At 38.8% G+C, this 15,505-nt stretch overlaps 1 protein-coding gene across 1 annotated transcript in view; it reads left to right on the top strand.

Annotated features, from left to right (window-relative positions):
• Nucleotides 1-14,303, top strand: part of MYOM2 (myomesin 2) — a 268,492-nt gene extending 254,189 nt beyond the window's left edge. The window contains exons 31-36 of the mRNA XM_083177359.1: nt 1,309-1,414; nt 7,409-7,572; nt 7,746-7,782; nt 7,869-7,891; nt 8,730-8,785; nt 12,664-14,303. Coding sequence (XP_083033485.1) covers nt 1,309-1,414; nt 7,409-7,572; nt 7,746-7,782; nt 7,869-7,891; nt 8,730-8,785; nt 12,664-13,020 — 743 coding nt within the window. The 3' untranslated portion in view covers nt 13,021-14,303. The remainder of the gene's footprint in view (nt 1-1,308; nt 1,415-7,408; nt 7,573-7,745; nt 7,783-7,868; nt 7,892-8,729; nt 8,786-12,663) is intronic.
• Nucleotides 14,304-15,505: the final 1,202 nt, after the last annotated feature.

Raw genomic sequence — 15,505 nt, 5'->3', positions numbered from 1 at the left:
CCTCACACTCCTATTACTGATGGAATCATGTTTTAAGTAACAGACCCATTTATTATGACAGACCCAATGGAGCTGCCTAGTATTCTGACAACTCAGGCATCTGAAAGTCTAAGTCAGGGGCCTAACAAGAACTTGATGGGCCCTTTTTGTACCGTCTCCAGTGAATTTTCGGTGATTACTACCTACCTTTGGGCCAACCACATGGATTCCTGAGCGGACTTAAACCACGTACTTAACTGTAAAGGGACGATAATTATTCCTCCGTATTCATCTGCTTCTGCAATTGGGGTATAAATAGGAGCGGACTTTCCAGGTTATTGTGAATATTTTTTATAATGTGGGTGCCAATAATTTTATTTTCATTCTATTTTATCTACCATGGTGTTTTATATGTCAATTTTGTATGGTACATTATATTAAATATTATTATAGACCATCCAAGGTTTATTTTTTGTAAATTTACCATCTGTATATAGCGCAGCTTATCTTTTTTTGCTACTTATTACAGTATACTGCTTATACCATACATTCCTAAATTATTTAAATTTACAATTCTCCACCTTGGCAGCTGGGAGACAGTTTAATTGAAATCTAAACCTTTCTGCAATATATGTTTTTATCTTAACTTTTCTTTGTGTTGTTATTATTTAAACCACTTACCTATCTCCTAAATGTATTATACTGACAGCTGACATTCATTTTATCCCGTGTTATCCACATTTACTGTTACTACAAGAAAGAGTGCTATTAGTAACAAAATAGAACCAGTTTGTAAGTAAAGTCTGCTTAAACCCAATTACATTCTATCATTTATATCATCGTGATATATAATGTTAATAAATTCCTTATACTAGAACAAACAATTTGAAATATCTTGCAATAGCTCTCAAAGATAAAATGAAGAGTCTATTATAAATATAATTACTGAAATTACTGAGGCTTTATCATTTGTAGAAAGAAAAGGTACCAAGAATTGTTGTGTGTAAGAGCTCATTGGTAAGATAGCAAAATAAAAACTGGGTTGTTTGGAAAGAATAATATCCTGTTCCACCCGAAATCTGTAATGTCTTATTATAGCTGTCTGCATTCTTGTAGGCGGATTGTCATAAAAATTCATCAAAGTCAGTAATTCAATCTATTTCAAATATAACTGTTTTGCAAAGAATGTATCTGTATAACACTAAAAATAGCTCTTCTTGCTTTGTATATCTAGCAAACAATTGTATTTCTCAGCTTTGCCAAGCACAATCTCTACCTGAGAGTAAGGGACATGAAATCATGTGGTATGATCTATTCTTCATTCTTTAGGATCATCAGCTTCTGAACTTAAAATTCACTGCACACCAGAGGGAATACGATTCCATTGTTTCATGAAGTACTACACAGAAGAGATGAAAGTGTCCTGGTACCAGAGGTATGGAGTCTATGATGTATTGTGCTAGCTCGTTTGGCACTAATGAATGGAAACGTTTAATTGAATGTGAATTAGCTAAATAAACATTATGTATACAATAGGTTGAACATTGAATATTTAATTAGTGGAACAAATAATGAGTACAATATAAGCCTACACTTTATACAATGTTTTTAAATGGGACAAATAAGGTTCTGAGTTAAACTGTATATAATTTTGGGAGTGAGAAAATCCGGAATCAGCTATTTGGTTGGCTAATTTGAGTTAAGGGGCATACACACGGGGCGATTTCAGCACCTTTTCTAAGCGATCTGACTAGAGCACTTAGAAAATAGCATGGAACGCTCCCTGTTTATTGCCTGCAGCGATGCCGATGCATGGTCCCTAGAGTCGGTATTGCCGGCTGGGAAAGCCAGTGCTTGCATTGGCATTCCCTAGATCGTGGGGCTTTGCGAACAATAAAAATAGGCAAAGCCCCGATCAGCATGACCGCTCAGCACTCAGCATTGCAGTGTGCTGAGCGGGTGTAAGAAAGTTAAATTTATATAGCGCACTTTCTCCAACAGGACTCGAGGCGCTTGCCCCACTATGTGCTGAGCACTCATGTTGCAGCACAGCGCTCAGCACACAAATGATCATACAATTATATTTTGTAAAATTCCAACAAAAGATGCACAAATTTATACTAGAATCTTATCAGAATATAATAAATATCTAAATAAAATTTGTCAATTGTGTAGCTGTTATTATTCTTTATATTAAAATAAAATATATTCTAAATGGGTGGGGAAATAATGCTGAATTCTAAATTGTTCAGGAAATACAGTAGAATAATTACAATTTTGGTTTGACTTAAGGTCATATATATACTGTAGTAGCAGGGGCTACAATGGTGCCCAAAATTCCACTGACAAAGTATGTGACAAAGGGGCTCTTAAAATGTCTTCCTCTAAGGCCCAGAAATGGATGGCTATGCCACTGCTCAATGGTTATGAAAATAGCTTATTATATCAGTAATGCTGCTTTCAGACCGCATAACTGGCTTTGACCCTGTATTTGGAAACGTTTCCAAAAACGGGTCTGCCAGATAAAACCCCTTTCACACCGCAGCACTTAAACGGTATATTACCGTTTAAGTGCCGATTTTTTGACACTGGCAGACCCGTTTTTGGAAACTTTCCAAATACAGGGTCAAAGCCAGTGCAGCCTTCAGCCCTCCGTGCAGCTCCCCCCCCCCCTCGCGTGTCGACCGAGAGCATGTCGACGCCCCCTCGCGCATGTCGACGCCCCCGCGCATGTCGACGCCCCCCGCGCGTGTCGACGCCCCCCCCCACCCCACCCCGCGTGTCGGCGCCCCCCCCCCCCGTGTCGACTTACCCCGTGCCGGTACCTCCGTTGTGGACTGCAGCTCAGTATGCTCGGAAAGCACTTATGAAAAAAGTGTCTTCCAGAAAATGGCTGCCCCATAGGAAACCCTGTTTAAAAAAACTGTCTTCCGTATGGGGGGCAGCCATTTTCTGAAAGACACTTTTTTCATAAGTGCTTTCCGAGCATACTGAGCTGCAGTGCCGGGAACCACAACGGAGATACCGGCACGGGGTAAGTCGACACGGGGGGGGGGGCGCCGACACGCGGGGGGTCGACACGCGGGGGCGTCGACACGCGCGGGGGGCGTCGACACGCGCGCGGGGGTGTCGACACGCGCGGGGGGGGGCTCCAGTGCTGTGAATACTTAATGAGCGCTCATTAAGTATTCACTGTGCTGAATTTAGGACCCAGCTCATTGGCTGGGTCCTAAATACCGTTTCTGAGCCGATTTTTGCGCTAAAATACCGGTTCAGAAACGGGTAGGACCCTGCATTTTAACCGGTTAGAAAAAACGGCATTTTCTAACCGGTTAAGTGGGACTGGACCTTTCAGACCGCACACATTACCGTTTTAAAACGGTAAAAAAACGGCAATTTACCGTTTTAAAAGTGCGGTCTGAAAGGGGCATAAGGGGCATATTCATCAATGTCTTCCGAATGACCACATTATTTAGGTATTGGAATTGATGTGGTGTTGGATACCAAATTACCAGAACTATTCAGCATTGCTGGAATAGAGGACCAGCTGCACCAAAAAGCAGCTATCCCCACAAGCCCCGGTACTGCTATCACCAACAGTCTTAGGCCCTTATTCTAATCTATGCGGTACGGCCCGCGTGCGGCCGTACCGCCGATGTTTTGACACTGCACATGCGCAGAGGTCAATCTGCGCATGTGCAGCCCCCTTCGCCGCAGACGGATTTCGTCCGCCGCAAAGGGGGCGTATAGGGGCGTGAGGGGCTTCATGCCCTCATTTCCCTATGTGTACGCCCCGCGTTTCATGGGCGTTCCCATGCAAACGCGGGGCGTATGCATGGTAATGAGGGCATGACGCAACTCATGGGGGCGGAAAGCTGACGTCGCCGGATGTCAGCTCTCAGCCCCCATACAAGCTACCACACGGACGATTGTCCGTGTGGTCTCAGCTTGCGGGAGCTGCTGGGGCGTGCGGACCTGCCTTCGATGGTCGACGACCATCGAATGCAGGGGGCAGCTCCCACCATGGTGGAGGCGTACGCCTCCACCATTTTTATGCGGATCGCCAGCCGTCCGTGTACGGACGGCCGTGGCGATCCGTCTCGTGGGCGGGGCTTGGTTTGTGCGGCCGGGGCACCGTGTGCGGCTCCGGCCGCACCAACCAGAATAAGGGCCTTAGTGAGCATGTGTAGACTGGGTTCATGCATGTGCATATCTAGATCTGGCATTGGGGGCAGAGCATCCAAATGGATGATTATTCACATCCCAGACCTATTTCCAAAAGGAAGGAGCAGGGTTTCAGGAACCCACAGTTAGACGCTGACATGTTGTATTTTCGGAGCTTAGTGAATAATGGTTATGGGCACTATGGTGAGGATTGATGCTGAAGGGTAAGGCTTTCTCCTGCATTACCACAGTGCAGAGTAGCTTTAATACCTGGATATTTCAAATAGAACAGATAATTACTATTTTCATGACATTTAGTGATGATGGGTGGGTCTATCAGGGAGGTGATAAGGTGCATCCTCATGAATATTAGATGTTACAAGGGATGTACCTATTGTGTGTGTAGAAGATATTTCTATAGTGTTATACTGTAGCTCCACTCAGTATATTCATCTATTATATAGGACACAACTGTACAGAATTTGCATGTATGGTTACTTTATACAGATATAACAATATTTTCTTAAAGTCTATCTCGGAAATATGTTTTTTTTGCTTGACAATTTTTATTAATTTACAGTCTCTAGATTTTCATTTTGCCAATTTGATGATAGTTCAAATTATTGCAAAGTGGAACACAGCGGTGCCAATTAGACAGGAAATGACTGCAGGGTGAAATATTATTTTTGAGCAGCAATGTCCTGCCGATTAACGTTGCCATTGCTGAACTGCATATCAACATAAAACTATCATGCTGTAGCTAATGTTCTTCAAGAAATAGTATTTTTTTTTTTATTAAATAGTTTCCCCTCTCTCATTACATATAATTTGAGATAAAACTGGAATTGGCTTAATTATTGGTTCGTTTGTTTCACACCTTAATTATCAACATGTTTTAAAATTACTGCTTAAATATATATTCCTTTTTTGGTTTAATTACGCGGTTGCTTGAATAATTTAGCCAAAGATATACAGTATGTAGGGTATGTGAACACAGCTAATAGTGTTAAGGGGTGTTCCAAAAGTAATCAATTATATATAAGAAAATACATAGATAAAAGACATACCAAAATTAAACAATTGTGTGAATCTGTGTTAAGTCACGATGCCCTGGAGTGGTCAAGCCAGACAAGCCCAGAGGGCACTGCACCCAGAGATTCACCCCAAGGAAACTAACATTAAGTGCGGAGCCTGATTAATGGTTCCAGCTGCCCTAGGCTAATAAAGAAGTTTATTCATATGCTATTTGCTAGGGGTTACGTGCTCATTGCCAGGGGGTTACATTCTCAGCTCCTGGAATCTGTACTTATGGGTAGCACTGGGAGTGGTGCCTTCACCTAACAGACACTAGAGATCTAGTAGGACTTAGCATCTGTCTCCTATAATGCAGTGGACATATTTGGGAGGCTGTTTTTTTTTCAGATTCCATGGCCTCCACATGCAAACTGCAGAGACCTGGCTCCCCACGCATCACAGTGCACTCCCCCAGGACCCATTACTCCAGGCTGTAGCCTGGTCAGTCTAGTGGTTGATCAGACCCTGATTAAGTATGAAAGGAATTACTTGAGATTATGTCTTATTCGATACTGTGCAGTCACTGCTAGATCTCTGCTTGAAAACCATTTAACTATAAATCTCACCAAAGCAGTGCATCTTATTACAGTCAATGTGTGCAGTCTAGCCCCTAAATGTTATAGAATTGTCCAAAAGGTGTTGCAATTACATATCATTTTTATAAATTTTAGCCTACATATAAGCCTTCAAAAGCTTCATGTCTGCTCAAAACAATGTGACAGGTGACATAGAAGGTACCCTTAGAATATTTATTTTAAACTGTAACATAAAGAGTGGGGAAAGATTAAAACAAGAAATAACTTTTGAGAAGGCAATGGGTAAAAAGTGGATCCACTTCTGATCACTGGTCTGACCAATTAGCCCTGGGAACTTTTTTACTAGCCACATTTTTGTGAAGGCTGAGCAACAGTATTTAATTCCAACATATAATTATATAGGATTAAAGACAAATTTGTTTAAAAGACAAAGGGGTATGCAATCCGACAGGGAAAATAGCGGCAGATGCCTATTCAATGTTGTCTATACCAACAGCACTGAAGAGGCATAATGGCAAGACAGGCCCGACTTTAAAAGCTGTCGGGCCTGTTCTGCCGATAACGGCCATGGATTGTCGCGATCCCAGCCGTCTATCGACATTCCATGATCTGTCTATCGACAATAAATGGCTGTTTACGTGGACACGCCCCCTTTTTACCAATCAGCAGGCGGGACATTGAATCCGTCTACCAAAAAGCTGTCGGGCAAACTGCAAACAGGCCAGGATCACGGCTGTTGGGAGGGACTGACAGTGGTGATCCGGGATTGCATACCCCTCTAAGTGTGCTTCAGTTGTATGTAATCTAACACCATGAGCTATAGGGGTGAAAATGTTTGGGTGAGGTCTTGATGTGTTTTAAGTCTACAGCAAAGGGTATTCATACAATTTGGTACTTTAAAGGTTTTATATGTTCTACAGCAACATAGCCAGTGTCAAAGTCCTTATTGTAACTGTGATATTTGAAGTTAATATATTTTTAAGCCAACTCCTGACTCCAATCACTATCTTTGCATCATCTAGGATTAAGGGGGTTATTCTGATTCACTCGGAAAGGCACAATCACTCTCTAATGGACAAAACCATATGTACTGCAGGTGGGGCTGATGTAACATGTGCAGAGAGAGTTCAATTTGGGTGGGGGTGTACTTCAAACTGATATCTATATTGCAGTATAAAAATAAAGCAGCGAGTATTTACCCTGCAGAGAAACAATAAAACACCCAAATCTAACTCTCTCTGCACATGTTACATCAGCCCCACCTGCAGTGCGTATGGGTTTGTCCATTAGAGAATGATTGTGCATTTCCGAGTGAACCAGAATACACCCCTAAATCTTCTCCAAAACACAGAGAACATACAAAATCAACGCAGGTAGCACAGAGTAGTCCCAATTAAATCCAGTGCTTTTGACTCTAAACTTAAGTGATGTTTACTTTGCTGCTATGTGTATTAAGTATATATACAATGAGTCTCCATGTGTTTTTAATGGCTGGGAGCAGAGAATAATACTTTGTGCAGACCTTCATAAAACATTTGAATATATCAGTATCATAACATAATGACTTACAAATATATTTATCATTCAATGTGCAAAAATTCAACTAAATGCAAGCATAATAAAGATATACTCATATATGTATTTTTATATAAAAGGGAATCTAAGATTTCTTCAAGTGAAAAGATGAGAATTGGAGGCACAGATGAATATGCTTGGTTGCAGATCTGTGAGCCTACAGAGAAAGATAAAGGAAAATATACATTTGAGATATTTGATGCTAAATCATCCTACAAGAGAACAGTTGATCTATCAGGACAAGGTAAAACCTTACAAATCGAATACATTTTTAGAGAATGTCTGAGATTACCCATAATCCAACTGAAAATGCTAAGCTTTCTTTCTTTTACTGTCTTATAAAACTTCTTACTGTATGTTACTGCTCCCATACTCTGTTGTCATGGAAACCAAATGACATCTGATTTTTAATTCCAGCTTTTGATGAAGCCTATGCTGAATTCCAGAAACTCAAGTATGTTTAAAATTGATTATTTTGTATGCAAAATAAGAATTATGAAATATTATATTCAATAATTACTTTTCTTTTTCCCCTCACAGGGCTGCAGCTTTCGCTGAAAAGAGTAAGTCACATGTAATCTGAATAAAAATATGTAATGTTTTTATGTACAGAGATCCATCTTTATGTCACCAAGTGGAGCAATTCACTAATAAAACCATTTCATACCGTCATATTAAAAATGCCTATAACACATGTATAATCACTGCTGCCCTTGCATTCTGGCTTTTTCATGTACCATATTGGGCTATTAATTTAGACATGCACAATAATTTAACACATAGACATTAGCTATAAAGACTAAATAAATGGAAATGGAAGTGTCTGATTGCTTACTATAAGCTGCTGCAAGTTTACATACAGTATACTGTATGTTTTGATATAAGCCAACAAGGTACTGTAGATATGTAGGTAACACACAGGTTTGGGTCCCCTTCTACCCTGTTGGTAGAAAGGGAAATATTTTTTGTGTAATGTGGATGATTTTGTGCCCAAAAGTCCCTAGACATGAGGCTATGCTGGTTAATATGTAATGTATGATCCAGATACTCTAGAATTACTTACCTGTCACTGGGGATTGCCAGTACACACTAAAACAATGTTAATGAAGGATGGAACGATCACTGTTCCATCCTTTGTTAGTATTCATTAGGTTACTAGTACTATTACTAGGATTGATGTGTAGCAAATCAAACCTGATGTAGCCGTATGCGACTACCCAAGTGAGCATATCGTCGGTACACGCTAAATGATAAAGGCGGTTCAATCCACCTGACTGGACGGCATATCGCTTAGTGTGTACCCAGCTTAAGTGGTAATAAACTTCTTCAATGCTTTTCTGGTTGAAGCTCAAGTTATAACCTAATAATGTACTTAAACTGTTTTTCATGTTTCCCGCATAGATCGTGGTAAAGTGATTGGTGGATTGCCTGATGTAGTAACTATAATGGAAAGCAAGGTATGAGAACCCCTAATACGATAGCATGAACATTTTAGTAAACAGTATGGGTGAAATGTAATAGGATGAGAGAATCAGAAAGTGAGAGATTTGGTAAGAAATCTCCAGTTTTTTTAAAGCGGCAATCATTTACACTTCAAAATCAAACTGGTTTTCTAGTGTAAATGATTGCCACTTTAAAAAGACTGGAGATTTCTTACCAAATGTCTCACTTTCTAAATATCTCATCCTATTAAATTTCCTCCAAGATGTTATTTGTACACCTTGACCCTGTAGATCTCTACCAGTAGAGTAACTGTATAAATAACTGAATCCTAACAATAGGAAAGTAAATAAACAATATGTACTCTAAGTACTAATAATAGGTAGCACTATGTAAGTATGCCAGTAGAGCTTTGGAGAAATACTTATCAAGGTGTCTGTAAAGGAGATATTTATGACAGATAAAGGCCTTTAATTATACAGGAAAATAATTTACATGTGCAGATCAATGCATCTAAAAGAAAGTGTATTACACAAACTTAGGTGAGGACCACACTAGTAAATATTAACCATTAACAATCACATACATTAATTTATTTATTGATAAATCTAAAACAATTGAGAGTTACATATTGGCCAACTAGATGAAATTATGTGATAATAAAGTGACATGACCACACAGTCATTACTAAGTATATAGTCCATGAGTTGTGGCAATAGCAATCATCTAGATGAATTTGAAGCAATATAGATTGAAGCAAAATAAAGGGATATGTGTTACCAGTCTTTACATATTAGGGGCCCATTTATCAACGTGTGATAAAACTCATTGTGAATGATGAAAGTTATGTTAAATGGTGCTCCAGCCAATCAGCTCCCAGCTGTCATTTTTCAAACAACTGAAAGTTAGGAGCTAAACCCATGATAGTTAAGAGCTGATTGGATGGAGAACCCATTAATATACACAGCAAGTTTTATAATTCACAACAGGTTTTTTGCAAAGACCATATTTGCAATTCTTCTGCCCTACTTGGCTTTTTCTGACATGATTTCAATAACCAGTATCTGGTAGATGCTTAAATTAGTTGAAGGCATTATGAGTATTATAAGCTGCCCATGTAGTACGGTTGGTCACATAGTTGCATATGAATGCACACTGATTACAATCACAATCGCAAATCTGTGAGGATCTCTAACCAAACCAACAAATGCATCTGTGTATTCTACAACCCCATTGCAAATATAGGGCACAATTCAGACCTGATTGCTGCTGTGCGAATTTGCAAGTTGGATGATTATGAAATGACTGTGCATGCATACAGATCAAAGCTTTAGGCATTTGCAAGTTGATTGACAGGAAGTGGCTGTTTGTGGTGTCACCTGGCCTTTTCTGAGAGTGGGAGTGTCAGGAATAATGCAAGTGTGTGACCTCAGCTCCAGCCTCGATCAGCCGGTTTATATCGCAGTTAGAATTGCATAGACTGTAAAAATAATTTGATGGTTATTGACTTGCACCTAACCACTGATCAGCATGATTTTTTGGAAGCCATACTCAGACTTGCACAGGTTGGGTTTTAACTCTGTCTGGGTGGCTATCCGATCACAGGGCTGTACTAAATTGACAAGCAGCAATCAGGTCTGAATAACCCTCTTAGCCCACTCCCATTATACATATAGCTACAAGTGCAACATTAGGATAAATCTCTTATATATTGATGTCAGCACAAATCCATTGTAGTTTGTACTTAGCAAACCTCTTGCTGCCCCCATATTCCTGGTTGACAATTCTTCATTGCAACAAGGATGTTAAGTTCCTTCCTACTGTTTTTTTTTTATTTGTTTTTATTACTGTTATGTTGAAGTTAGTATTTATGTTATATTTATGCAAACAAAAATTTTAAATATTATTTGGTAACTTTATTACTTTAGATTTTTTAAAGTGCACTGTATATAATAATAAATATAAAAAAGTACATACTGTAGAAAAATAAAAAGAAATACATTATAATTTTTTGAAGTAACCCCGAAAATGTTTTTTTTTTTTTTTACCGCATAATCAATTAAGTACATCCCGCCCTGTATGCGTAACTTATTTGATAATAACTTTAGTGCATTTCCTTGAAGGATGATAATACATTCTGGAGTTGACTGTATATAAACCATACAGTTAGCACATTTTATATTAGTATTATGTATGTAATAGTAATAATTAGAAAATGCTATTCTGAATATAATATAAGTTAATATAAGAGATGAATACGTGGGATGCATACCTCCCAACAGCCCCGCTTCCTGCGGGAATGATCCTGTTTTCGGGGACGTTCGCACAGCCCGCCCGGGGCCGGCAGTGTTCCGGGGCAGGGGAGGGCAGTTGGGAGTCCCCCATGTCAGCTGCTGAGCAGTGCTAAATAGTTGCCGTGCACATGCACACAGCATCTATTCCCGCAGTCAGAGGGGCTGGGGGCATGGCTAGAGGCTCACAGAGCATCTGGGCCATGTCCCCACAGTGGTAAAACGGGGGCGTGGCCTGTCATGAATTTTCAATTATAGACCATGTCCCCTTTTTGGCAAACCATGCCCCCTAATTTCGGGCACACGCCTGTGGCCCTCTTCAAGGAGCCTACAAGTTGGGAGGTAAAGGGGTGACAGTTACTTTGTGACCATTGTGATTCTAGAATGCAGGCACTGCCATGCTAACATGGTTAACATGCTACAGTATTTACAGAATTTTCTGGTATCTTTACTTTTATACTGTTGATCCTGTTTACATGCTGTATGTAGCATGTAGCATGTTAACCTTGTCAACATACCGACACATGCATTCTGGGATCAGCATTGTTACTGTTGACAAATAGACTATTGATCCTTTTGTACCAAACCAAGTATCACACTATTGTCAGAATTATTTTATTAATTCATTTGAAATACAAAAATATTGTTTTAAATAAATTCTAGTGAATGTAAGTCTGTGCAAGTTCTCAACATTTGAGACACACATTGACATTTTTTCTAAGCTGTATTATTATTTTTTTGCCTCTAAAATGTATCTTGGCAGGGAAAAGTAACGTGTGACAGAGGCCTGCTTTATTTGAACTATCACAAGGCTTGCTTTTAAATTATTTTGTACAATATATTACCTTCAGGGGATTCTTGTAAGCATACATAAAAAGCTTTAAAGACATCAGCTGAAGTTTATCAGTCAACATTAAATAATGTTGGACCTTTCGATATAAACAAAGACTGAGCTGGGAGGAAATTGCATTAAAAGAAAATTCTAAATGCTAAAAAAAATACAATATCATAATAACACCAGTAGCAATAACAATAACAAAATAAATGTTAGATCAAGATGCACATGGTTTCATTTCATTCTTTGGTACTGATTGAAATAAAAAATCGTATTAAATAACATTTCTAATATTATTAAAAATGTTCTAATAATACTACATATAGATCAATCAACTGTTATACACCTACTGTATTTAGGGGTGTCACTAGCCCTGGGGACACTTGGTGCAGGTCCAATACTGTATAACCTGCACTGCTAAAAATGAGGCGTGCAAAGGCAGGAAGGGGGTGTGGCCGTATGGCCTTGCCACCATTTTTATCACTCCAGGGGTCCCAAAGATGCTGGTCTGGCCTAGAGACTTGTGTGGCTGCACAGGCCTCTCTTAAGCTGTGACAGGTGCAGAGTGCTGCATGTAATGCTACAGTGCAGCAACTGGCTCCTGTCACTGAAGGGCTGACGGAATTTTGTTGTCACCCCTTGACAAATGGCACCTGTTTTGATGCCACTAATTCTATTTCCCTTTTTGGTTATAAAGCTACAGTATAAATCTGTCAAAATCAAAGTGACTGTAACTTTTCTGTCTAATTTATCATTGACATTTTTTTAGAGTTTGAATCTAACTTGCACAGTCTTCGGAAGCCCTGATCCTGAAGTGGTCTGGATGAAGAATGACAGGCCTCTTGAGATGATCGACCATTATTCGTCCTCACTAGAAAACGGAAAGTATGCCAGCCTCACGATAAAGGATGTTTCCTCTGAGGACTCTGGAAAGTATGGCATCAATGTGAAAAACAAGTATGGTGGGGAAACAGTGGATGTCACTGTAAGTGTATACAAATATGGTGAAGATTTACCAGAAATAAAACCTACCCAGCTTTCTAAACCTGCACCTGCACCGGCACCAGCACCAGCACCAGAAAAATCTAAACCAGCTCCCAAAGCAGGAAAATCAGCTAGAAAGTAAATAACATATACTGTAGGTAACAAAATATATCACCCTGGCTGACATGTGGTAGTGTTGCAAAAACGGTTATACTGTAAACTAGATGGCTTAGTTCGCTAATAATGATCAACTTTTTAAAAATTATGCAAAGTTGTAGTTGCTGTGAAAAATAAAATGTTAATACTGTAGACCATAAATGTAGTGGACAATGTAGTATTTTCTCAATTTTATTTGTTTCTTCTATAGCCTTTGAACAGGCCAAGATACCCCTTCCCCCCAAAAACTAAAGCTAGATACACACTATAAGATTATATTTCTAATCTGTCTGGTTGGAATGAAAATCTGGTAATGTCTGGAAACATATTACAATCAACCATTTGCTCCCAAAAACTGGAAATTTAACAAAAAGAGTAATTTGCATAAAGTGATTTAACCTATTTGTCTGTTTTCCAGTTGTCATTTGATCGCAGAAATGATCAGATATTCATTCCAACCAGTCAAGTTGGAAAGATAATATTATAGTGTGTATCCATTTTTAGAAAGTTGTCTATTGGCAACATATATAACAAACTCCCAAGTCCAACTTTATTGTAGGTGTAATTCTTGATTAATCATAATTGTCGAATCGAGTAGATAGTAAGCCAACTTCTTCTGAAGTGATTTACAAATTCATTATAGCAGGGGGCATATGTGTAAAAAATAAAAAAATAAAACGGCAATTTTTTTGCAATGCCATTTAAAGAAGCAATAATATTAAATATAATTCTGATGTAAAAAGGGCTGAAAATATAAGATTTTTGAAAACACCTCTTTATAAAATTTTACAAGCCTCTCTTGGTGTAATACTAGTTACACTGAGTTTTATAGCCAGACACAAAGTCTGCACCATGGATTAAGCTTCAATTATTTTTGTAGCTTACTGATTTCAACAATGAAAGTAGACAGAATCATGTATTAACGTATTCACAATTCTGTCTGCACAAAACATTATAATCTTTTTCTTTGCTACCCAATGTGTATGTTCTCAAAGTGGATTTAATTCGAAGGTTTAATTTATTCTTATCTAGAAGACTTAGTTTAATATAAACCAGGGAGAAGCAGCACACAGGGTTCATGGATTTTAAGAAAAACAAGCATAGCCCATAGCTAAGATTACCAGATGCATTATTGTCATACCAGCCAGTGCAAATATCAGATTATACATATGCATCATTGGAAATTAAACATTACCCTCTAATGCTAGTATCATTCGACCATACTGGATTCAACCCAATGCTGTTTTCTTGCTTTGTGCTAATAAACTTTCAAACCACCTGTGCCTTTTCTGCATTAAATCACCACGCATCTTCTTGTATTGTCCTTTTTGTTTCACAAGCATGCTAATATTGCACTGTACACTATTACTATTTATATGACTTTTCTACTTTTAACACATATTCATTTGTATGCTACTAGAGTCCTTGTTTAAAGAACTTTTAGCATATGGTATTATGTTTTTTTTAACCTTTAATTTGAAAAGGTAGAGACTGTGTGTGTGTGTGTGTATGTATGTATGTATGTATGTATATTGTGCAAATATACAATATTTTCTACTTTAATAGCCTTGTTCTTAGCCATAGAAATATTTTTTTCATCTCTGCCTGCATCTGGTTCACATTGCACTTGTATCCTAATTGCAGGCCTGATTCAGAGTTCATCTTAAATGCACACTGCAGGTGGGGCAGATATAACATGTGTAGAGAGAGTTAGATTTGGGTGAGTTATTTTGTTTCTGTGCAGATTAAATACCGTCTGCTTTATTTTTACACTGCAATTAGATTTAAGTTTGAACACCCCCCTCCAAAATCTAACTCTCTCTGCACATGTTATATCAACCCTGCCTACAGTGCACATGGTTTTGCCCATTTGAGAAAGTATTTGCGATCAACTGTGAATCAAGCACACTGTTCATAGTAGGGGTAGGCGGAGCTATTTGTTACAAAAATACGGATATTCAAATGCAGTATGTAAAAAATCTTTCATCACAACCAAACAGAAAAATGTACACACAAAACAGTATTCTTTATTTTATGTATAAATTACATGTTTTTCGGAACAAAAAGAATAATAACAATCTGCCCGCTATGGGAGTATGTTGGGGCAGATTATTCTTTTTGAATGGTGGTAACAGCCTCCAGATCTTCTGCAAGGTAAGTAGCATGCTCACAAAAGGTTTGGGAGGTTGTGGAGGCAGATGATAAAGAGACCCCTTGAAGGTGCCTAAGCAGTGGAGAAGTGGGCATAATGTTTAAGTTTAGCTGGTGAAAGATGCCAGTAAAGCAGGCACGCAGAGACACAAAATGGGAAAGAGAGAGTACTGGGTTCATCAGCAGTAGGGTATTGCAGCAAAGCCAGGAAGCATTATGCAAATTATTTTTACTTGCAGTTTCCAGAAAGAGGTGTATCAATTACTGTGAAACGCATAGGTCTAATCCTGATGCACTGTAAAGAGTAGCTACAATAAGTG

This window comes from Crinia signifera, chromosome 3, assembly GCF_055691185.1.
Source record: "Crinia signifera chromosome 3, ASM5569118v1, whole genome shotgun sequence".
NCBI classification, from domain to species: Eukaryota; Metazoa; Chordata; class Amphibia; order Anura; family Myobatrachidae; genus Crinia; species Crinia signifera.
This window is presented reverse-complemented; position numbering and strand designations above follow the sequence as displayed.